General features: G+C 39.0%; 1 protein-coding gene across 1 annotated transcript in view; it reads right to left on the bottom strand.

Moving 5' to 3' along the window:
* Nucleotides 1-2,953: 2,953 nt before the first annotated feature.
* Nucleotides 2,954-24,197, bottom strand: part of CBS (cystathionine-beta-synthase) — a 41,657-nt gene continuing 20,413 nt past the window's right edge. The window contains exons 8-16 of the mRNA XM_027843622.1: nt 23,514-23,605; nt 21,861-21,986; nt 20,621-20,705; nt 16,856-16,961; nt 15,831-15,908; nt 15,373-15,507; nt 13,860-13,968; nt 8,811-8,895; nt 2,954-3,301 (exon numbers count right to left, since the gene is read on the bottom strand). Coding sequence (XP_027699423.1) covers nt 3,192-3,301; nt 8,811-8,895; nt 13,860-13,968; nt 15,373-15,507; nt 15,831-15,908; nt 16,856-16,961; nt 20,621-20,705; nt 21,861-21,986; nt 23,514-23,605 — 926 coding nt within the window. The 3' untranslated portion in view covers nt 2,954-3,191. The remainder of the gene's footprint in view (nt 3,302-8,810; nt 8,896-13,859; nt 13,969-15,372; nt 15,508-15,830; nt 15,909-16,855; nt 16,962-20,620; nt 20,706-21,860; nt 21,987-23,513; nt 23,606-24,197) is intronic.

Here is a 24,197-nt window from a genome sequence, read left to right as displayed (position 1 = left end):
TGAAATACTTCTATGATATAATGTAAAGCAAACCAAAAACAAATTAATTCAAAAATAGGCAAATAAATGTATGAGCAAAAAGGAAATAGTAATCGTGAGAGCTAGCTGGACATCTGTCAAAGTTCCTGGGAGGCAGTGGCCAGTAAGAAAAAATACATCCCCATCCTTTTCATGTTCAGGGGTACAGAGTAATAACAGAGGATGAGCAAGCATGGATGGGTTATGATCCTTCCTTACGGTACATTGTCTTACATTATCTTTCCCTCTAAACCCATCCCTCTTCTAAATTCTGTAAAGGACATGACGATTTCCTCAGTCACTTGGGTTCACATTAGTAACGTCAACTGCTCACTTTCCTTCATCTCACATTTATCTAATTGGTTGCTATGTCTTGTAAATTCTACTACCTTCATTTTTTACATCCATTCCTTCTCTACCCTCACAAAGTTAGCCCCCTCATTCAGGCCCACACCATTTCTTACTCTTTACAACAGCCTCCAAATGAGTCTCCCTGTCTCAAATCCTTCTCTACCTCGACCCATTTCCCACATATCCTGAAGTGCTGGTCTGATCATGTCACTCTTCTGACCAAGGTATAGTGGCTCCAGATCACATATTTTACTTTCATCTAAACCAGAGGTTCCCAAACTTACTTGGCCTACTGCCCCCTTTCTAAAAAAAAATTACTCAGCATCCCCATGGATATCTATTTTCTTTAACCTTTTAAAACTTTTAAAAAATTGCATCATTTTAAAGTTTTTAAATGATGCATCTTAAATTTAATAATTTATTGTAAACTTGTGGATATTCCTGTATTGAAACTTTGATGACATAATATTGCATCATGTGACTGTACAGTGTCATACTGTAAACAAATCATTACACTCACATATTCCTGCTGATGCATGCTGGATTTCCCAACAATGTGCAACATGCTTGCCTACTTGACCAGTGATCAGTTATAACTTGCACTTTGCGTGTTTGTTTGGGAAATCATGGAATCACTACAACTTTAACTGTTACACAACAGATGAAACTTGTATGAAGTTTTTCAAAAATTTCTTTTCTTTCCTTATGCTTCCACTGCCCCCTTGTATTTATTCAAAGCCCCCCAATTACACTTGAAGCTACCACCCCCCTACCATTCTTCTAATGTCCCCCAGGGGAGAAGTTTAGCCCACTTTCAATACTTCTGAATTCTAAATCTTAAATTTCTATTTTTTGTTTTATATGTACAAAATTAGTAAACAAGAATTTTGACATACATGACATAGTCATGAGTAAATATACCTATATGGGAGGGGGAGTGCTCAAAATTTTTTTTTTTAGGCAGTTGGGGTTAGTGACTTGCCCAAGGTCACACAGGTAGTAAGTGGCAAGTGTTTGGTCTGAGGCCAGATTTGAACTCAGGTCCTCCTGACTTCAGGGCTGGTGCTCTATCCACTGCTCCACTTAGCGGCCCTCAAAATTTTATCAACAGGTATGAAAAGGTTTTGAGAAAACTGCTCTCTAGGCCCAATGTCAACGAACCAACACGATGCCACATTCAGGCTACAGAAACTCTTGGGTTGTTTTGTTTTTTCTCCTGGCTCTGACTATTGTACTTTCATAAAAACATAATTTAAACCTTGCAGAATGTTCTTCTCCAGGACTTCTCACATTGCTCCAGAACAAGGGCTGTTTTGTCCTCAATCTTTAAAAAAAAAAAAACTGCCCAGTTATTGAAGATAAATAGTAGCCTCCTTGACCTTAAAAAAAAAAAAAAGACCCACAGGGAAGCTCAAAAAACCCACTGTCATCCATAAGGCAAGAGTAAGGCCTGAAGTGAAATCTGAAGCCCCTTTTTCTTACAGGGAGTTTGAATATCAATTAGCTATTATTTCTCTCTGCTCTCTCCCAAGCACGAATTAGTACCAGTTCTGAGCCTTGACCCTTTGTATTCTGGTCTAAGCTCCCTGCTCTCCATGCCTGGTCCTGTTAGATCAGATAAGAATCTAATACAAACTCACATCCTCTGGTCTGTGGTGAGTGCATCCTTCCATTCCAGGACCCCATCAGATTGCCTCGTGTCCTTCCATCCTGAGCACCCTCCTTCATGCATCTTACCTCACTTGCTTCAGCTTCACTCTCTGCTTTGGTCTTGTACTGCATTTAGTTTGAGGGTGTTGTACTTCCCTGTCATGCCATTTCTCTCCTTGGAAGTATAAGCCCACCAGGAATATATGTGACTGTTGATTCAGCAGCTGAACCTATTTATCCATTTTTTTTTTTAAATTAAGAGAATGTATAGAAAGCAAGTGCTGAATCCTGAACTGTATGCCCTGATAGCAGAGCCCCTCTCCAGACACCAGGGCTGTGACTAGGGGTGAACTGTGTGCCTCAGAGGCGTTTTCCTTTGGTGACATAATTGGTAGATAACAGACGATGTTGCCTATTCCTCTACAATACCTTGATATTTCCAACCAGCCCAAGTCTTATTTTGGACAAGCTAATAGTCTTGTCATATTTAGCAAATTTCACCCTCTTTATGTTTAGAGACATGTCCTCTAAAAGAAAATTAGATATTCTCCAAAAATCTCATGATGGAAAATGCTATTCACATCCAGAGAAAGAACTATGGAGTTGGAATGCAGACCAAAGCATACTATCTGCTTTTTTTTCTCTTCTGTTTTATTTTGTTTCTTCTTTCCTGTGGTTCCTCCTATTGGTTCTAGTTCTTCTTTACAACATAACTAATGTGAAAATACAGTTAATAGGAATGTATATGTAGAGCCTGTATCAGATTGCATACCATCACAAGTAGGGAGAGAAAATTTAAAACTCAAAAGTTTATGGAAGTGAATGTTTAAAACTAAAAATAATTAAAAAATAAAAACCAACAGACTAAATTATAATATAAATAGATGTATCTCTGGAAAGGCTTAAAAAGAAAAACTGATACCAATTCTGGTGATAAGGTTAATGCTTCTTTACTAGGTCAGATGCCACCCAAAATACTATTTACTTATTTATTGGCAAAATATTACAGCAATGATCACTGTTTCCACAGTGAGTTTATCCCTTGATGTTAAAAAAAAAAATGTCAATTCTAGAAATTCAAATGATAAGAACATGTCAAATTAGTACAAAAAGATAAGAAGGTGGCTTTGCAATTTTCCTTTAGTGGCATCTTTTTGCTGTCATAGTCGAGATTAATTTGTCTTCTGTTCTCTTTCTCGAGCAGCCACAAAATTCAGCAAATCAATGGCAGTGACAACACCAAACACCATCTGCCTTTGACTGGAGTTGCCATTGCTGTGATCTAGGGATTTAAAGAAAAGAATAAAGGAAAAAGCAACCTTAGCAGTTTCCTAGAAGGCTTAAGAAGGAACTGAACACCAAATCTTTCTCAGGCAGCTCTTAGCCCCCAGGGCTGAGGAACCTGTGGCCCTCTAGGTCCTCAAGTGAGGCACTCTGACCGAATCCAAACTTCACAAGAACAAACTGATTTGGATTCAGTCAAAGGGCCACATGTGAGGACCTAGAGGGATACATATGGCCTCGAGGCCACAGATGCCCTACCCCTGCCAGGCCCAGGCATTCAAAGAAACCAGAAAAATCCTGTCCACATTAGGGAACATCTGGGCTTGTAAACAAATGCACTTTGGATGACTTTGCCCCAGTATGTTCCAGAGTAGTGAGAGGCAATCAGTTTACCGCTAACCTCTCCCAACCCTCAAATAAGGTATTATTTCTAGAACAATGTAGTCTTACATGTAAAATAGGGATACACAAAGATATTCAATAGATTATTTTAATCCTGAAATATTAACCACATCTCTGAATAAGTGTTACTCTGGCTAAAAAATATACCAACCAGCTGTAATTGTGAGGGACTGTCTGATGTTGGCTACTGCCAAGTGGGGGTTGTGGCAAGATGGGGTAGGAACAAGATATTAGGAAGTAGCTGGAGCATGTGCTCCTGAGGCAGGGGGCTGTGCCACGTGGGAGTGGGACGGCAGAGAACGAGTTCCTTTGTCTAGCCCCCTCCCTAAGTGCAACGTCAACCCCAGACACCTCCTTCCTGTGTCCTTCCTGACTTCCTGGGTCACGTACTTTCCCTTTGTATAGCACTGACCCCAGACGCCTCCTCCCGGTATCTGGGCCTGACTTCCTAGGTCACGTACTCTCCCTTTGTCTATGCACTAATCCCAGACACCTCCTTCCTGTATCCAGTCCTAGCCTCCTGCATCACTTCCTCTCCCTTGGTGCGCTAAACCCAGACATCCCCTTCCGGTATCTGATCATACAATCAATGACTAGTAGGCGGGCTGAGGAGGAGGGGCTAAGTAGATACTTAAGGAACGGTTGTGGTCGGAGCTCGCTCTCTCTTTGCTCCTGCTCTCTTGCTATGGCCTTCCTGCTTGGCTTTGCTGTGATGGCCTCTGAATAAAGCTCGGGTGTTGGCACCTCCTGATCGGCTCGTCTCTGTGTGTTTATCCAGGTAGGCTCCGAAGACTGGTAAGTATGACTCTGGCAGCCTGCTCCTTATAGGAGGAGAGTGCACGGCGCGGCTGGCACAGTAATGGTCTTAAAAAAAAAAAATCTGTGTTTTCATGTTTCATCATTAGGTCTCTGGAATACTGGCTGGTCACAGTATTACACCAGTTTTATGTCGTAACTTGTTCAGCCATTCCTCTGTTGATGAGGAGTCCCTCTCATTCTTTGCTACTATCTCACCCTGCTCCTAAACCCCAACCAGGGTGTTTCTCTTTCTCTCTCCTTCCATTCTTTCTTAAACTCATCAAGACATAACAGAACCACTCCAAGGCCTTGTCTAATTGGATTTCATTTATGAACCCTGATGACAACAGGGTTCAGAGGGGACACATATAATATTTCCTATATTTCAATGTAAGCTATTAATCCTTGATCATTGTCCATTCATTTTTACCTTTCTATGGTTCTCTTTACTCCTCTGTTTGAACTTCAAAATTTCCCCATTAGTGCTCATCTTTTCATTGGCAATGCTTAAACTTCTCTATTTTATTAAAAGTCCATTTTCCCCCCTGTAGCATCATGCTCAGTTCTACTGGGTATGATATTCATTGGCTGTAAGCCCTATATCTTTTGTGTTCTGGAATACTGTATTCCAAGTTCTCTTTTATAATGGTGGCTGTTAAATCATGTATGATCCTGGAGCAGCTAGGTGGCACAGCGGATAGAGCACCAGCCCTGGATTCAAGAGGACCTGAGTTCAAATCCAGCCTCAGACACATAACACTTACTAGCTCTGTTGTGTGACCCTGGGCAAGTCACTTAACCCCACTGCCTAGCACAAAAAAAAAAGTCAGCTAAATCATATGTGATCTTGACTGTGGTTCTTCAATACTTGAATTCTTTCTTTCTGACTGCTTACAGCAATTTTTCTTTGACCTGGAACCTTTGGATTTTGGCTATGATATTCCTAGGAGTCTTCATTTTGAGGTTTCTTTCAGGAGGTGACCATTGGTTTCCTGCCAGTTTGCCCTCTGGTTCTAAGAGATGTGGGCAATTTCCTTTTAATAATTCTTGAAAGAGGTTGTCTAGGTTCTTCTTTTGGTCATGGTGTCCAGATAGTCTATGATTCTTGATTTTTTTTCTCCTCGATGTGTTTTCCTGGTCAGCTGTTTTTTACTAGGAAACATCTTACATTTTCTTCATTTTCCAGTCTTTTGACTTTGGTTCAATATTTGATGGCTGTTGTTTGGTTCATTCTAATTTTGAGGGAGTTTGCAGCTTGGGTAGGATTTTATACCTCTTTTGCCAAGCTGTTAGTACCCTTTCCAATTCTTTTTTTTCCATATCTGTCATTTCTTTTCCATTTTTTCCAGTTATAAAAACATTAAAAAAGATTTTTTTAAAAAATTCCTCGCTTCCACTCTTCCAGGAATTCTAGTTGAGTTTATGCCCAAGCTGTATTATTCTCTGAGGCTTTTCTTGCAGATGTTCCGAAATTATTCTCCTCTTCCACGTTTAGGTTTTGAGCATCCCTGCCACCATATGGTAGGATTCTCTTTTTAAATGCTCATTTTTCTAGCCTACTTCCTGACTTTGGACTTAGGGGAAGCTCAGGGTTAGTCTTATTGCTGCTTTCTTAGGGTATTGAGTGTTGTGTGGTTACAAACACATAGGTATAAACACGATTACTACTACTACTATTACTACCTAACATTTACATAGAACTTTAAAGTTCAAAAAGCCCTTTATAAACATTAGCTCATTTGAACTTCACCACTACCTTGCAAAATAAGTACTACTGGCGTTATTATCCTCATTTTACAGATGAGGAAACAGGTTCAGAGAGGTTAAGTGTACATACCTGAAATCCCTCCCACTATTTCTGACAAGGACTGGTCTTATGCTGTAGGAGCCAAGTGCATTAGAGTTAAAATGTTAGAAAAATGACCACGTCAAAGAAACCTCACTGGCAATCTCCACTACTCAAAACATTCACCCTACTATATTGAAGGTAACAGTAGGTAAGAAACTATATGCAATTCTGAAAAAAAAAAATCACCATTTTAATAAATTAACAACTAATAATTGCCTATATAAGGCAATTTTTTTTTAAACTATACAGGTAAAACAGACATGATATCTCTTTGGTACATCCAGTCCTTGCAACATGAGCAGTAACTTGGGATTCGTTTTTCTTCAGTAATGAAAACCATACAATAGGCCTCCCAAAATATCTCAATAATAATAACATATTTTTTTACACACATACACACTTTGGGTGGATTGGAGCGACAGGTGTGGACTTATGATTTTATCAATCTGAGGAACTCCAGTGAAGAAATTACTCTTCTTTCCAATAGCAGAACAATAAATCATATGTAACATAGTTTTGGAGAGCTGCCTAGAGGCACTAAGAGATTAAGTGAGATGCTCATGGTCATACAGCTGCATATATATGTAGTAGGGATCGAACCCAGGTCTTCCTGATTCAAAGGCCAGTCTTCTATCCATTACCCCATGTAACCTCACATTTATACAGAATTTTTAAAAATCTAATAAAGCAAGTTTTGTTGCTGTTCAGTCACATAGTCGTTTCCAACTCTTCATGACTCCATGGATCATACTGTCCATGGGATTTTCTTAACAAAGATACTGGAGTGGTTTGCCATTTCCTTCTCCAGTGCAAACAGAGATTAACAGGGTCACACTAGTAAGTGTCTGAAGTCAGATTTGAACTAAGGTTTTCCTGATTCCAGGCCCAGCACTCCATCCACTGAGCCACTTAGCTGCCTCATTAAAAAAAACTGTGTAAGGTAGGTGGTACAAGTATTATTATCCATATTTTACACATGAGAAAGTAAAATCTCAAAAATGACTTGCTCCAGTTACAAAACTGGTAAATGATGACAGAGTCAGAATTCAAAGTCAGGTCTTTTCACTCTTTCAGTACTTTTTGTAGTATATTATACCTCTACGAAGATAAGGAATCATAAAATAAATTTAACATTTGCAAGGTAACCAAAACAGTAGCTAAGCAGAGTCGGTAATGAACACTGCTTGGATTCAAATATTTTCCTGGGTTTTTTCTTTAAATGTAAGACTACCCTTAGCCTACATAAGTAACTTTTATAAAGAAGGTCGAAAGGTCTGAACACATGACCCCTTTAATGAACTTGGCTCCAACAGCAAAGGACCAGACTCCTGAGAAAGTCAGCTTCACAGGTGCACAGCATAGTTTGGAAGGTACGACAAGATCTCAAGAATCTGAAAACAGCATCCTACCGTCCTCGTAAGACCTTCCCTGCTACCTGGATCAAAATTCCCACTACCACACACACTCTCACAGCCTCCACCTTTGGCTGCCTACCAGCCTCCTCTGCCTTCTCTATTACTTTCCTTCCTTCTCAAAACTGGAAGGGAACTCAGAGACCCTTTAATTCAATTAGAGGTGGGGGCACTATATCAAGACTACTGTTAGTGTGCCCTTTTTACCGTGAGGAATAAAAAGGCAGAGAAGAGAAAGAAACTGGAAGAGGGAGGCATGTCTCCTCTAGCCTTTTCCCACAAGCATTTTGGGGGGGGAGGGCATATGAATTGACTGTAGGTTTGGAAAGCACTGAGAACCTGGCCTGAAGAAATGAGATAGAGAAGACAGATCTGGGGGAAAGTCATACAAGAGCTCACAATTTTGCAGAAGGCCAGTTCTGAGCTATGCACACCCAAACCTGCAAGCTTGGGATGGATATGCAAGTAAAGGGCTTGGTGGGTCCCATGTCTATGCCAATGAAAAGCTTTTCAGGGCAGGCACCTAGAAAAGAGATATGTAGTTTCTGACATTCCTTCCAGGAAAGGGAAATGGCAGCCCAGGGAAGGGGAAGAAGGAAGGGAAGAGAATAAATATTTATATAGTACCCATTATGAGTCAGGCACTTGGCTAAGTGCTTTACAAATATTATCTCATTTGATCATTAACACCACCCTGTGAGGTAGGTGCTGTTATTGTCCCTATTTTATGGTTGAAGAAACTAAGGCAAACAAAGGTTATGTGACTTGCCTAGGGTTACATAGATAGGAAGTGTAGCAAATTTTCCCATACATGTGCCTAGAACCCACTCCCATGCCTCTAATGCTAAAGAATGAGGGGCAAAGGTATTAAGGAGAGACTGATTTGAAATTACTTCTTTCCAGAAGAATTTCAAGTTAAAACAATGTAATAAAACAATACTTTAAAAACAAACCAAAAAGCATCCCCCAAGATCCCTGGATTTTGGCCTTGTACCTTATCTCAGGCTCCCAGGATTTCTACAGAGGGAATAACAAAGTAAACTTACACTGAATCTGTTCATGAACCACCAGAGCAAAATGGTCAGTCTCTAAGATGTGGGAAAGCATCCCCAAGGTGTCTGTCAGATGAATCTGCAAAATAAAGAATACATATGTTTATGCATCCTCTTAGCTCCCCTGGAGAGCCCAACCTCACTTGTATCCCTTTGAAGTATTGTGGGACAAAGAGAAGAGGAAAAAGCTATGAGATTCTTATCTCCTTTAAGATCTATCAGTTTCTCACATTTTAGCTACTTTGAATGGGTACATACAGGAAAAAAAAAGAGAAGAGATAGTCTTTCTGATTTAGCAAATAAAACTCCAGTCAGCGGCTTACAAGACTGAAAATTGCAATATTCACCTGAAACCCACAGACCTTCTACCACAGACAAATAAGCACACTCACCTGCAGCAACTTAACACTGGTTTTAATCCCAAAGATTTGGGAAACAAAATGGAGAAAGGGGAGAAGAGAAACACAACAGAAACTGATAAAAGGAAATAACCAGGAAATGAACCAAGGAACAAAGATCTTAACGTTCTGCTAGGGAGAAAACTGGGAGAAGAAAAACCTACATTGACCAAAGTAAAACGGCTGAACTGTCAATGGCTACTTTTTCCCTCAACAACACCCCACCATCACCCACCCCCTAGGTGGACAGCCAGTGGTGAATTATCAGTGGATATGGACAAAAGTCACCAAGGATAGGTAGGGATGAGTTGTAATCTGAATTGAAGGAACTATCTATATTAATGGGATCATAGATCTATTTGAGTATTTGAGAAACCCATACCACTTTGTACCTTAATAAAATTAGATACTGGTGAAAAATAAAACTCAAAATAAAGCTTGTCTGAAGATCAAAATCTAAAAGGAGTAAATTTAACATTATGGTCTTTTAAAAATAACCAAAGAAATCTTCCTAGCATTGACTGAACCGGCAGCTTAAAAGATATCAGAAAGGGAAAAAATAAAAGGAAATAAAAGTCATTTTCCCACAAGCAAACGTGTGTATATTTTGTACACACTGCAAAGATTTATACATCTGGGAGATCAGAGACTTATTCTACAGAGAAAACTGTCTTAACCAACCAATGAATATGTTATGTTAATTATGAATTGATTGGGAAGGAATATAATAGTTACAGCATAGTATGAATTTTCTAAATAACTCAATAATTACAGGCATAAAGATAATTAATTTGCAAGAACTATGCTAATTAAGAAAACCAAAAGTCTTTGACTTTGTTCGTGACCATCAAGGCCAGGTTTCTTTTGCACAAATATTTGTTAAGCTAAACAAAGTTTCAACAGTGCTTTTAATTGTGTAATCAAGCATTCGGCAAACCATTGGTCAGTTATTAAATGAGAATTAAAAATACAACAGTAAAGTGAACAAATATGAACATCCCATCCCAAAGACTTTAACTAGTAAAGGGTAGAAATTACTTAAGAATAAGTTTTCCTCAGAACTAGAGTAGTAGGAAAATTAATGTTTACTTAAACTCAATCAATCCTCTCCTTTTGCCAACAGAGCCTTGTTGAAGACTCGACATGTTCCATGAGAAATCTGTTTTTAGAGATAATTTTGGCATGATGGAAGGAATTCTAAAGTCCTACCAAAAGGAGGAGCCCAAGTTTGGAACATTTTTTCCTTACCATTTCACTGTGATTTCCTCAGTTTACGTATCTTCTGGCGAGGAAATTCTCTCTACCGATGCAGGTCAGCCACTGTTCTGCAGCTAGTAACTTGTACCCAGGGTCACACAATATAAGTTGGGCTTGAGCCAAAGTCTTATTGACTCTTCATCCACAATCTCAAGTTACGATGTGATCCCACCCATACCCTCCCCAGGGGAAGGATGGGGAGGGTGCTACCTCATCTATGATGGAGCAGTAGATTTTAAGTATGAAGGCAGAGGAATGCAAAGCACCTGGCTAATGGTATGAACACACTGGTGAGAATACATGTAGCCTTTAGTAGCACATCACGGGGTAGCAGACTCATTGAAGATCAGTGTCTGTGGGTGGATATCAAGTTCCCAGTCCCTTTCTATGGAAGCAACTGGTTGCCATAGCCCTGTGTTCTTATATGAAAGCTCTCCTGTCATCCCAGAAGTGGGAAGCAGAAATCTAGAGACAGCTAAGAAGTAAGCTATATTTTTAGGAGAAGACAGAGTTGGGTAATGCAGAGGAAGGGGGAATTGGAATGAGACGAAAGAAGAGAGATGGACAGACAAATGAAAGGTTCCTGAGAAGTCAGTGCCCTTGCTGTCACTACGGCCATCGCTATCGGGGTAGAACTATTACTATGGAGTCCCACTGACTAGATACAGAACAAGCTGGAGCAGTCTGGTTGCCGAGAATAGAGAACGACATTGGGGACATTCTCCTTCTCCCCTCTCTCCCACTTCCTGTCCAGTAATTCCAAAGCTTATCTGTGCTTCTTTAAAATTTTTTAAAAATAATGCTATATACCGCATCTGACAAAGTTGTATTAAGATATAAAACTGTGTTAGCCCAAGGCATCAGTGTTTGATATGTATTTTATTTGCTTAAGAAAAAGGTGGGGGGCTCAAAATGAACCAGAGATTTTATTGATATTTTAAGTCTGAAGTAATGTTTCAGGACCATTCATGGCAGTGAAAGAACTGATTCTGCAGGACAAGGTGGGGGCGAGGGGGTCCTCTTTTTCTGTCCAGAACACACATTCTCCTCTCTCTCTCTCCAATGAGAACAACCAAGAAGTAATATAAATGGAAACAAAATGTGGGTTTGCCTTACCAGAAACTAAAACATAATTTCAACCTCATATTCAGCAAAGGACAAAGAATCTATGTTGTCATTAGTAGGTCCCCTTTGAGCCAGAAAAAGGAGTTAATTTGCAGTGAAGAAACAATATAAAAGAGAAATGATACTCATATATGCTAGGAATCTTGGTATCGAGGAAAGAACAATGAAATGGATTTCTATTCCTGGCTCTGATACTAACCAGCTGTGTTTAACAATAGTCCTCACAGAACCAAGTAAGGAAATGTTATGTGAAAGTGCTATGTAAATCTCAGCAATACTAACCACAAATTTAGGTGCTGATTTCATTCTTTTTTTGTTTTTTCCTTTATAAAACTAGTAGGTGAGGGAGAAGAGAAGAACTATTATAACAAGATATGATGGAGGAAAAACAAACCCTTCATAATCATGAATATGAATAGGATAAACTCAATCATAAGTACAGAAGGGTAGAACAATGGAGAAGGGTAGAATAGATTACAAAACAAAACCCAATAATTTGTTGTTTATAGGAAATGCACTTAAAACAGTGGTGCTTACAGAGGGAAATGAGGGGTGATGGTAGAATTTATTATCTTGGTCGAATTTAAAAAGATGGAGTTGTCATATTGATCTCAGACAAAACAAAAGTAAAAGAAGACTGAGATTAGGAGGAATACTAGGGTATGTTAAGAGATACTGTAAGTAACAAAAAGATACTGGTATTTATGCACACACGTATATACATACTGAATGAAGAATAATATCTAAATACTTAAAGGGAAAACTAACAACTATAAAGACTAAATAGTAAAATAATTTCAGATGGCTTAAATGTGCCTCTCTCAGACTTGGATAAATTTAACAACAACAACAAAATAAGACAGAAGTTAAGCATCTTAATAGAATGTTAGAAAATTTAGGTATGATAGACCTATGACTACTACAGAAGAGTAATCCTAAGGAAAGCATCTATTTTCAGCACATAGAGGTACAAAATACCTATATAAAAACCATAAAAAAAAAACAACTAACCATATACTAGAGAGCATTAAAAAGCATATACTAAAGAGTATAGAACAAATGCCAGAAAAGCAGAATAAGTAAACACATTCTAAGAAATACCATGTAAACTGTAAAATGCTATCTATACAAATGTAAGGTATTTATATTTTTATTCTAAAATGTTCTAGGTGAGCACAAATTCTCCCCTTTAGCCAATGTGGTGGGAAATTGTTTCCTCCTTTGTTCATCAGATTATAGCCAAGTCTAAAAAAAAAGGCACTGCTGCATTGAAAGGTATTTTGCTTCAACATATTCAAGACTATACAGAATTTTTCTTCAAACCTCCCACTACTTCCCAATTAAAAACTAAGTAAGAGGGCTGAACAAATAAGGAAGCACAATAAAAACTCTTTTCTTGCCAGGACATTAGCCATATCCTGTATAAATCCAAACCTGGCTAAGAAAATGCTGTGCGGCTTGATAATGATCCAATAAATATACCAACCAGCCTTCACCAAAGAATTTAAAATGTAGCTCAAACCTCTTAACTTTGAGTTTTTCCCATCTGTTTTATCTCTCCTGTCAGGAGGGCAGGGACTGTTTTATTTATCTCACTATCCTTCACATCCTAGCACAATAACAAAGTGAGCCCTGGAATTTAATTGAATCTGTAAGAAATTACTCTGAAGAGAAGGCAAATTGAATTCTTGAATGTCCCCATTACTGTCCTGCTACTGAAATCAGCAGTCTTTAAAAGCTGAGCTCAAGTACCTTGTCAGAGTAGCATTTATTTCACTCTCCATTCTCATTCCTTCTGTAGACCTTGAACAGAACTTACCATGTTCCCACCTTATGCCATTATCTTAGAACAGAGACTGGCACATAGTGGTGCTCAATAAATTTTTGTTCCCTTCTTTCCCCCACACATCATTATTTTATTATAACCATTTGAACATGTCTTTACCCCTCATTCCCTAATAGACTATGAACTCCATGAGGACAAGTACTATGATTTATTTAATCTTTACATTGTTCTCTGTGCATAGCATAGTGTTCACTGCAGGCGCTTTATAAATGTTTTGTTTAGTTGAATTCCCAGTGTTAAAATGTAGATAACATACCTCTCACTATGAAAAGTCATCAGTGAGTAAGTAGTTTTCTCTCTAGAAAGTGTTCCTAGTCTTTCAAAGTACCCTCTGATAGAAAAAAAAGGGCAATATAATATCAAGTACAGGATCGTGTGTCTGGTTGTAGGTGTTAGGTGAGTAAATTACATTTTTACCTGACGAAATTGCTTATAGATGACTTTGCTGACTTGGTCTGAAGGTTGAACCTTTCCAGCAAGCAAGGACGAAAGCATATTACCAAGAGTGACCATTCCCAATATCAAGCTGTAGGGATATAGAGAATACCGATATGTATGAAACAGAAGAACATGAATCTTCTTTCTCAAGTGAAACAATATCAACAGATGTTCAAGAGGCTACCGTTAAAGTCAGAAATGGGGCCATTATGTTTCCTACTTTATTTAAAAAAATTACAAAGAAGAAAAAAAGATAAGGATATCTCATTTCTTTATTCATCAGTTTTGATCTTAAAACTTTTCATTTATCAAACAAGAAAAGTCCTAAATCAGTGTCACTACTCATTAAGTGATCAGAACTTTCAGATGATTATATAATAATAGATAATTAAGGAAATAATTAAGAAGTTGGTGTGTACTTTGCAAAATACATAAGGAGTCTATGGTATGGGCAAACTTATCTTGTATGACATTCCTGTTAATAGTAAACAAGAACCAAGATTCCAACGTGCCACCTTAGCAACTGTGTAGTAGAATCCAGAGGCTGACGCAGATTTATTTCAGTTCAACACAGCAAACTGACATGCTAGCAAGCATCAGTACAAATGGGCTTTAAGCTCCAGTAAATTAGTTAACACAGTGATTTTGCCAATCAACAAGCACTCAGTGAATAACCCTTTTTTATTTCATCCTCATTAATTTTATATACCACTTACACACAATTGGTACAATTGGAATCTGGATTTTCCTCTTTAATTTAAATTGGCTCTCTAGGACAGGGTCTTCCCTGGTACTTAGTAAACTAGGCTCCTACGTGAAAAGTAATGCAAAACTAGTTGATTAATTTGAACTGCTAGATTCTTAAGTCCCAACTAGATAAGGATTGTTTGTTTATTATTTTTATATCTCTCCCAGCACATAGGGCAGTGGTTTGCTTACAATGGGCACTTAACAGGCAGCTGCTAACAACATGAATGAACTGTCTACATGTTCCTCAGTTGTTTGTTTTTTTGTTGTTGGTGGTTTTTTTCTTTTTTTTTTGGGTTAGGCAATGGGCCCAGGGTCATACAGCTAGTAAGTGTTATGTGTCTGAGGCCGGATTTGAACTCAGATCCTCCTGAATCCAGGGTCAGTCCTCTATCCACTGCGCCACCGAGCTGCCCCCATGTTCCTCAGTTTTGCCACAATGCCCCTACATTAAGTGGATCCCCTGTGATGAATTTATGGGCAAACATACGAGAGCTGGACAGGACGCACTTCTATCTACATCTCTAGAGAGAATACCTACAAAATGAAGTCACAAATCCACTGGAGTATTAGAGGACTGGATGATATGGAAAGACTTATTCTCAGTCACTAATACTATCTCAGTTTAGTGAAATCTTTACAAGTAAAAATGAAATGCAGACCATTTTATACTCTGCAGGATTACATGTAAGAAAAAGTCATGCATAATTCATTTTTGGAATTGGAAAGAAAGGTCTGGACTTACCCAGATTCATCCACAACTGGTACCTGGTCGAAACCTTTCTCTCGGAGGATTTCAATAGTTCGTTCACAGGTGACAGTTGGCAAGACAGTCAAAGGTGCAGAGAGGCTTAATTCCTGGATCTTGAGGTGCCACCACCTGGAAAAAATGGAAAAGAAATGTGTATGTTTGTGGACTAGAAAGAATGGGAAAATTATAGCCAAGACCCCAGAAATATTTTCACTAAAAAGAATTACATAAATAAGAAAATATGCATTGATTACTCGACTTGGCCGCTTATCACACTGTATCTCATTAAGGCATTATGTCTCATTCTTTAAACATTTTTAGCTCCTGGAGATGAATTCTTTCCTCAAATGGCTCTTTGTTCTCTTTCACATACAGGTCAGACTACGTAGAATGCCAATTGTCTTGAGGTGCCAAAATACTGGCATTTGGAAATCTGGAAAAAGTTTTCTTACCATGGTTTAGTAATCATGAGATCTTCTTCCTTCATAAATCCCTTCTGAAGCATCCATTTGTCACTCAGAAATTTTGACCTATAAATCAAAGAACCAAAGTTACCTATTTCCACAATAACTGTTTCCTATGTGCTATATGCCTCAGTAGAACACTTGGAATTGACTCAAAGTCTGAAATCCTGAAAGTATAGTTTGAAGGCAGAGTGAATTGATGAAGGCTGGAATGTTTGAGACGTACGCTCTTAGAATGCAGGAAAATTGAGTAAGGTTGGAAGCAAGATTTTACCATGGTATTAGGAGAAAAGTTCTCTTTCTCCTCTTCCTGGATGTTCTGTCCCTCTCCTCCTGCTCTAGGACAAACCCACTACAACTAAGCCCAGGGAACTTCAGGATGGCTATCTGCTGGCCATAAACTGGCCTTAAAAACTGCCAACAAAGCAGTTGAGATTACTGGGTTCCAGCAGATGCTGCTGGCCCTCTTAAGGACTTCTCAAAGACCTCTACCGGTGGTACCAACTACAGTGGTTCTTGATACACCAATTCAAGCACTCTCTTAATTTCTAGGTAGGATTTCAAGTCTAAATTTGTATCCTGAGTTCTGTGTGATTCAGGTCCCTAATGCTCATCATCGTATTATATCCCACTATGTTTTGACACAGCCAGAAGCAGCTATCAAGAAGAATACATACAACTCATGCCTGGAGTCTTCCTCGGATGCAGAGGGGAAAAAATACTGTTGCCATCAGTACATGTATTTGAAGCATGCAGAAAGCATGGTTACTAATATGGCATTATAAGGACATCCAATTTCCCTACGACATCTCTACCCAAGGGTATGTGTGAACATAGACCCCAAGGATCAGAATCACCATCCCTCATAGGAAGGGCAGACCACTCATCAATCATATGGTACCAGTGCAATGTAATGCATTGTAATGCAGCGTCAATACACACCACACACACCACACACACACACACACACAGTTGAAGGAAGGAGGAAAACAAAAAAAGGGGAACCTTCTTACATGTAATTCCTCACAGAATCAGGCAAAATGACCACACAGCGCTGACCCTCCTTCAGATCCTTAGCAGCCTTTACTGCAACGGAGATCGTGCTGCCAGAGCTACCACCTGTCACAAAGAACCAAGTAATTAAATATCACTTATTGTTATAGCTCACATAATTATGACCAACTAATCTGGTGTGCAGTCTACTGGTTACACTAAGGATTCATAATCTCAAACCTATGAACTCTAGATGGCTTTTGATGTAATAAATCACTTTTTATTTCTTTGAACATTCCTTGGCATTGCCCTTCTTTAGGACTGGGACAGAAACTAATATTTTCCAATCCAGTAGCCACTGGTGAGTTTTCCAAAATTTGCTGGCATCCTGAGTGTAGCACTCTAAGAGTCCCATCTTTTAAGGTTTTAAATAGCACAGCTGGAATTCCATTACTTCCACTAGCCTTATTATTAGCAATACTTCCTAAGGTGTACTTGATTTTCTTCTCCAGAATGTCTGACTCTGGATCAGTAACTACACCAATGATGTGAAGCTCTTTGTTGCATAGTTCTTTTGTATGTTCTTGCCACATCGTCTTAATTTCTTCAGTTTCTGTTAAATCCCTACCATTTTTGTCCTTTCAAGTACCCTCCCACGTTGTAATATAGTCCCCCAGAGAGACGTTGATTCACCTGTAGGCAGGGTGTCACCAGGTTCTATCCATGACGCCCCAGGTCTACCTCTTCACTATTAACCTCCACAGGTTTTTCTCCTTCACCCATCTCCTTCTGTACAATTAGAAAGAAGTTTCTTATCGGTCTTTCTGCTGTCATTCTGTTGCTCTTGCTTTTCTTGCCTGCTGCATTTTTGGAGTGTTCAATAAGCAAATAATCTTTAGTATTGGTTTTCTTTCCAAAAATGTTTCAAATGCCTCTTTATTACTGAACATCCACCTTTTTCCGTTTATGTTTAAGTTCATATTTGTAGGTAATGTTCTCCTGGGCTGAATGCTGAGCTCCACTGTTCTTCAGAACACCTTTCCTTTAGAATTACCTTTCCTTTGTATTTGAAAGTCTTTCTCCTGATTGCTTGCAGAACTTCTTGTTTCTGAACAAACTGTTAAATTTACCTATGTTATCTTAGAATTTACAGCCTTGAGTTTTGTTTTGTTTTGTTTTCTGAAGGTGATCTGTGTATTTTTTGAATTAGTATTTCATTTTCTAATTCAATCCAAAAAAATTTTATTGAAAGCCTACTATGTGCTACACACTGTGCTAAGTACTAGGGATACAATTAATTTTTTTTTAAAGACAGTGCCTGGCCTCAAGGAACTTACAATCTAATGAGAGGAGACAGTAAAGTGAAGACAAGAGGAGACCAGGGTATACCAAATGTGAGGGCATCGCAGCATGGAGCTGAAACCAAACAGAGCATCAGATGCAGAATGGAGTGAGCTCAAAGTTCAGTCTCTGTCTTCTATAAAGGAAGGCATTGAGAAAGTTTGCTATTCTACTCTCCAGCTCTCCAGTCAGAAAGAGGAGGCTGAGTGAGGTGGTGTCAATCAATCAAGGCTTGAGTGAGCAGCATGGTGACGAGATTAGAATTAATGAACATGGAAGGTCAAAAACTTCCAAGTTCAGAAGTGCTAGGCAGTTCACTTCTATTATTTCCTGCATTGTGTGTTAATGTTTTTTATCCTTTCCTGTTTTTCTGGGAGACCTATGAGCCTTAGATTATCTCTAGGCATCCAGTCTTCAAGATCACTATGTTTTGTTTGCATAGGGAGCATATGTTAAAAAATATTACTTTTTGCCTTTCTTCTTCTAGATCATTCTTCAATCTACTGTTCCTTCTTTTGTTGCTTAGACGAAACTCGCAATGCATGGTGTATTCCAGTTTTTCCATTCTGGTAGTTATTTTTGCTGTGCAGGCCATGAATTCTTTTCTCATTCGAACTACTCAGGAATACTGTTATGGATCCATGTTATCCCCACATTTCACAGAGTCCTCTGTCTCAAGGGTTGGATCATTTTTCTTTGTTTTACAATATTTATTCATAGATGCCTGAACTCATATACTAGATCAGGAGGCCTTATTTCCTTCTTTTATTAATATTTTCCCTGCTGACATATCTGTTCATGTTCAAGGTCTTTGAGTTTTCTTCTTCCTGAGATTGTTGGTAATTTTAGCCTTTCCCCACCTACCGATTTTCCCCTATTTACTTTCTAACTTTGTCCCCTCTGATGGTGGTGGTGGAGGGGATCATAAAGCATCTCAGGCTCCTCCAATGCTGGGCAATTCAAGATTAACCAGCCTGGGTCTCTGCCCAAAGTGATTGTTGGATGGTCAAAACTGGCTCTAGCTGAATGCTGTGCTCTTTTCCTCACGCTTAGTGGAGTGCTGCACAATCACACCTCCACAGCCACCCATACACTGTGTCCAGTCCTGGTCCATTCTTGTCCTGCTCCCTTTGTTCCTCAGTCCTCTGCCCCACTGATGCTAAAGAGTTGTCTGCTCCGCACTAGGCATGCAAAGTCTTACATCCCTGGTACTATTGGGTTGTGGCCCTTAGCAAGCTTTTGCTCCTGAAGTGCTGCTATCCATCACTTGAAATCTATCCCTGCTTGAGCAAACTTACACAGCTTGGAGCTGGGGTCTTCATGGCACTGAAGAGAGGGGGCACTGGGCTGTGAGACTGAATTTTGTTTCAAGTCTTAACCAATATATCCTATCCTTGGGTCTACTATTGCAGCCTCAAAACTGGTAGAGTTAGGATAAGTAGGAAGGGCTGCTGAGTGAGCTCGCGGTCAGTGAATGTCAGTTTATAGGTTCTCTTTTTTAACTTCTTTTTGGTTTCTGGATGTCCTAGATCACAGAGACAGGTGAACTTGCTTTAATCTTTGGTGCATAATTTCTGCTTCAGAGAGGTCTGAGAGGTTGTGGGAATTAGAAAAAAATCTCTATCTTGTTGCTCACATGACCCAGAATTTTTTAAAATTCTCTTTTGAGAGTTTTAAAAAATTCTTTACAGACATCATCTCAACAGTACTTCAATCCTATGAAATAAATATATGGATTGATATGTACAGATGGGAATACTGAGGGTCAAAAACATTAAGTGACTTGCCCATGATCAAACAACTAGGGTCAGAGGTGGGATATAAACCCAGAACTTCATGCCTCTTAGTCCAGCTCTCCATTTACGATTTGAGAGTGAAAATGGGAGACCTTTGTTCTTAACTTTAGAGATCTAATCTAACCCTCAGATTTCATCAATGAAGGAAATGAAGTTAAATTTTGCCCAATGATCCTAGGTTTGACTTGGCCTAGTTTATTTGCCTCCTTGTCCTATGATCTTCCCAGAACACCATACTGCCTTTAATCTTACCCAATTCGTGAAGTGAACACAAATAGTATAGTATGTGAATTTATGATTAAAGTTGAGAAAATTACATGTGACCTATGTGGCAATATCTTTGTGGGCCATAAGAAGGACCTTATCTCCTTGGACATCACACCATGAAAACAGACTCTGCTCTGTAAAATGAGATGCAACTATACCTACTTTACAGGACAAAGTTAAGAGTTTTTTTTCCCCATTAAAGAATGTCTATGTTTCAAAACACAAGGCAGGAATTATAACAACTTTTATAACAAATTTTGGAAATGTTTGACTATTAAAAAAATAAAGAGTAGTATTCTTCCCCCAGAGTCCTATTTCTTTTCTGTCCTGTACACAGCACATCACTCATAGTAGGACTTAGTAATCTATTCAATGACTTACCACAGAGTAATCCTTCTTGGGCAATTAACATTCGCGCAAAAGCAAAGGACTCCTCATCATTGCTCTTGTACCATTTATCCACCATCTACAACCAGGTGAAAAAAGAAATGAAGTCCTATATTATAGTTTTGTGGATACGCCCTGTCTGTGTTTTAGGTGGGGTGGAAGTGGGGTGGGAATGGGATAGGATTGTTAATAGCAATGTCACATTTAAGGTTTCACAGAACATTTTACCTGCATTGTCTCACTTACATACATTTTCTCACAGACAGATGTAGCTAGATGGCTTAAATTGGCTAGAACTCTAGTTGTACAGTTATTTGCCACTTAGCCATTAACTTCCTCTGATTAGACCAGTTCCTCCTCTGTTCTCTGGTTCAGGTTTGAAAACAACCCTACTAAGTCCTTTCATCCCAAGGAGACTGTCAGGCATAACTCTAGCCCCTCAAGTCCAAAATGTTTTCCACACTACCCCTGAAATCATCGCATCTGTACTGCTTCAACCAGGAGATGTTATTACACTCTCCAAAGGCTCCCTCACTAGAGCCCTCCCGAGTAAGGTTGATCTGTAAACCTCTACCTTTTCCAGCAACTGGACCTACCCATACCAGTTTGTTCTTGTCTCCTGCCCAAGTTCAGTTCCTGCCATTTGCAAAGCACTTTTTCTCGATCCTCCAAACCTGCCCAATTCCTTCTTTCCCCTTACTTATCATACCACAACTGTCCTTTATATGGGAACAAAGTTCAGGCTAGAAAGCAGGCGTCCTAGACCCGAATTCAATCGGATCATTGTCAAGTTCTTACTTGAGGCCCAGAGCTGGGACTAGATAAGTTGTAAACACTACACTGGTATCCAGGGATACAGTTCTAGAGAATGAACTCCTCTAATTCTAGGAGATAACGGAAGAAAAGTAAACACTAACATCTACTCTCCAAAACCAAACCCTGTCACATTAAGACTACCACACAGCCATAACCCTTATGAATATTGGTAGAGAGGACACAAAAGGGTACGGAAAGGATGGAAATGAGAAGAAAATGACAGAGAAAGGTAGATGAGTGGCTTATAGTGACTTCTTATACTCCCACTGTTTCCCTATCCATCCACATACACATTTGGCTTCCCGCTCTTCCACAACAGTTGTTGCTGAAGACTTTTTCAACAGACTCCTGAGAATCTACCTAATCTCCCCAAACAGATCTCACCATCAAATCTCACCAAATCTACAATTCAGCTTACCTTCCGGTCCAGTACTGTGGGGATGAAATCATACCCAATGCCCTCGACTTCATAGGCTGTTCTGTCAGTCTGGTTCAGTTCTTCTGGCTCAGCAAGGATAGATCCTTCTGGATCAACACCAATGATCTGAAGAGATTTTCCAAAATAAGTTTTGAGATTGATGTCTTTTTAAGTTCCCACACAAATATACAAAAAATCGTCTTCAGAAGCACTATCAAAAGCATTAATAAAAGCCTGCTTGAGTTTGATGTCGGATTACTTCACAGAAATGAGACTTGCCTTTAATTAGTTTATGGTCCAAGATTCACAATACTCATACCAATGGACTGAGGAAGGCTACACATTTACATTAAGTGCAGAAATACTGCCAGGTCCTGTTTCAGTATTCTCCAATAAAAACAAATCCCCCCCAAAAGCCCTCTGTCTTAGCAGTACACCTGGAGTTTTACAATGTATTACAGTGAGTTGAATCTGATGTTCACCTGTGTTACCATTTGATCTACAAACCTTAAATATTTCTAGTAAATTTTCTTGCACTGTACTCTAAAATAGAGTCAGACATTGTTTCTTTACATTTTCTAGGTAGCCTGATTACTTTTATTGTAACCTAAGTAGTTCTTAAAATGTGTTTTGTTTTATCTGCCACTGCCTATGCCATTCCATCTTGAAGCAAGATGACACTATTTCTCAGTGAACCAATTGTTTAATTTCCATTTTTCCATGGATATTTCAAAGTTGCTGAGTCTCATGATTACCTTATCCTGTTCCTTCTTTGCTAATTTCTTAATTTAGAGTTTATCAGCCACATGGATGTTTTATTTTTTGATGGTTTTTTTTTTTTTTTTATTCTCAGCTTCGCTTCAGCCTTAACTAACATTTTACATTTGAGGGGGATATTCAGGATCAGATTTCTCTTGTGATCTCTCACTCTACCATTTTCCTGGAAGTCTCTCCATCCATCAGAGACATAACTAGCAACTCTGATATCCACAGAAAATACCACAAACCTAGAGCAAAAAATATGAAAAGCATCCTCCAATGAACTTCTTAAGAAAAATTCAAATCAGTTAAGCAGGCAGGCTGGGTATGTGTGTATGTAGGGGTAGTGCTGGGGGGGAAATCTCACTTGGGAGATATGGGGAGAAGAGACAGGGATGAGTTATTTGATGGCTTACTATTTTAACTATTCTTGCTAATAAGATGCTAAACTTAGTTTTTTCAACCTGCTAAAGGAATACATAAGTTATTATCTTCTAAATTTTGATGTCCCAGGACAAAGTTCTATTGATTCACTCTTTTCCACCTACAAGTTTTTCCACCTACAACTCTATATATTCTTCAATCAGGCAAATAAAATCTAAAACTCTCGGGAAGACAGTCAACTGGACTCATAACATCTGACATATACAATTCAGAGTCATGTAGCAGAAAGGCGTTTCCCAAACAAGGTTCACATTAATGCTGTCCTTCAGGAATAATTACTGAAATGTTTAGATTCCGGGGCAGCTACCGGCCCTGGAGTCAGGAAGAACTGAGTTCAAATCCAGCCTCAGACACATAACATTCACTAGCTGTGTGACTCTGGGCAAGTCACTTAACCCTAACTGCCTCACCAAAAAGAAAAAAAAATGTTTAGATTCTCACAGTACTTACTTTGCATCCTGGGCATTTCTCTTTCAGCTTCCTGGCAATACCAGTAATTGTGCCCCCTGTGCCAGTGGAAGCTACCAACATATCTAATTTCCCTGTTGTTGAAAAAGTTGGAACAGCACATTAACAACATCTTTTGACCACATCCCCATTCAAATGTTGTTTAACTGGAATATAATTCACCCAAACTGAGGCAAATAACCAAACACAAGACATATTTAAAAAAAAAAGGAAACTGAGACAAAAGGAGTTCTTTATTCTTTCTAATCTTACACAAGGAAATTCTTTTTAGTAGCCACAAAAAAAAGTTGGTTTTCCTTCAATTATTAAAAAAGGATAATGACGTCTACCAGATTTCATTTTCCCTTACTTCACTAGCTTCATGAGAACTCTCACTCTTGGAGACAGGTCTGAGCATGGGTCAAGGAAAGGTGTGTGGGTACCTGGATCAAAACTCAGGGTTTTGGGGACAAATCAAAGCAAACCAAAAAAGAATACAATAATGAGGTAACTAACTTAATGTTGCTTGGCTCTGAGGCAGAAAACTGGGTTTAAGTGCTGCTTGATGTCAGTGCCAGCACTGGAATGATAGGAGAAAGCTCATTACTTCCTTGGCAAACTATAGACTACTTAGAAGCACTGGACACATTCCTTCTCCCTAAGTGAGATTTTATCAAGTAGATCAAA

This window comes from Vombatus ursinus, unplaced genomic scaffold (assembly GCF_900497805.2).
Source record: "Vombatus ursinus unplaced genomic scaffold, bare-nosed wombat genome assembly UNPS02014924.1, whole genome shotgun sequence".
In the NCBI taxonomy this organism is placed as follows: Eukaryota; Metazoa; Chordata; class Mammalia; order Diprotodontia; family Vombatidae; genus Vombatus; species Vombatus ursinus.
Note: the sequence above shows the minus strand (reverse complement) of the source record. Positions and strands in the feature narration are given on the sequence as shown.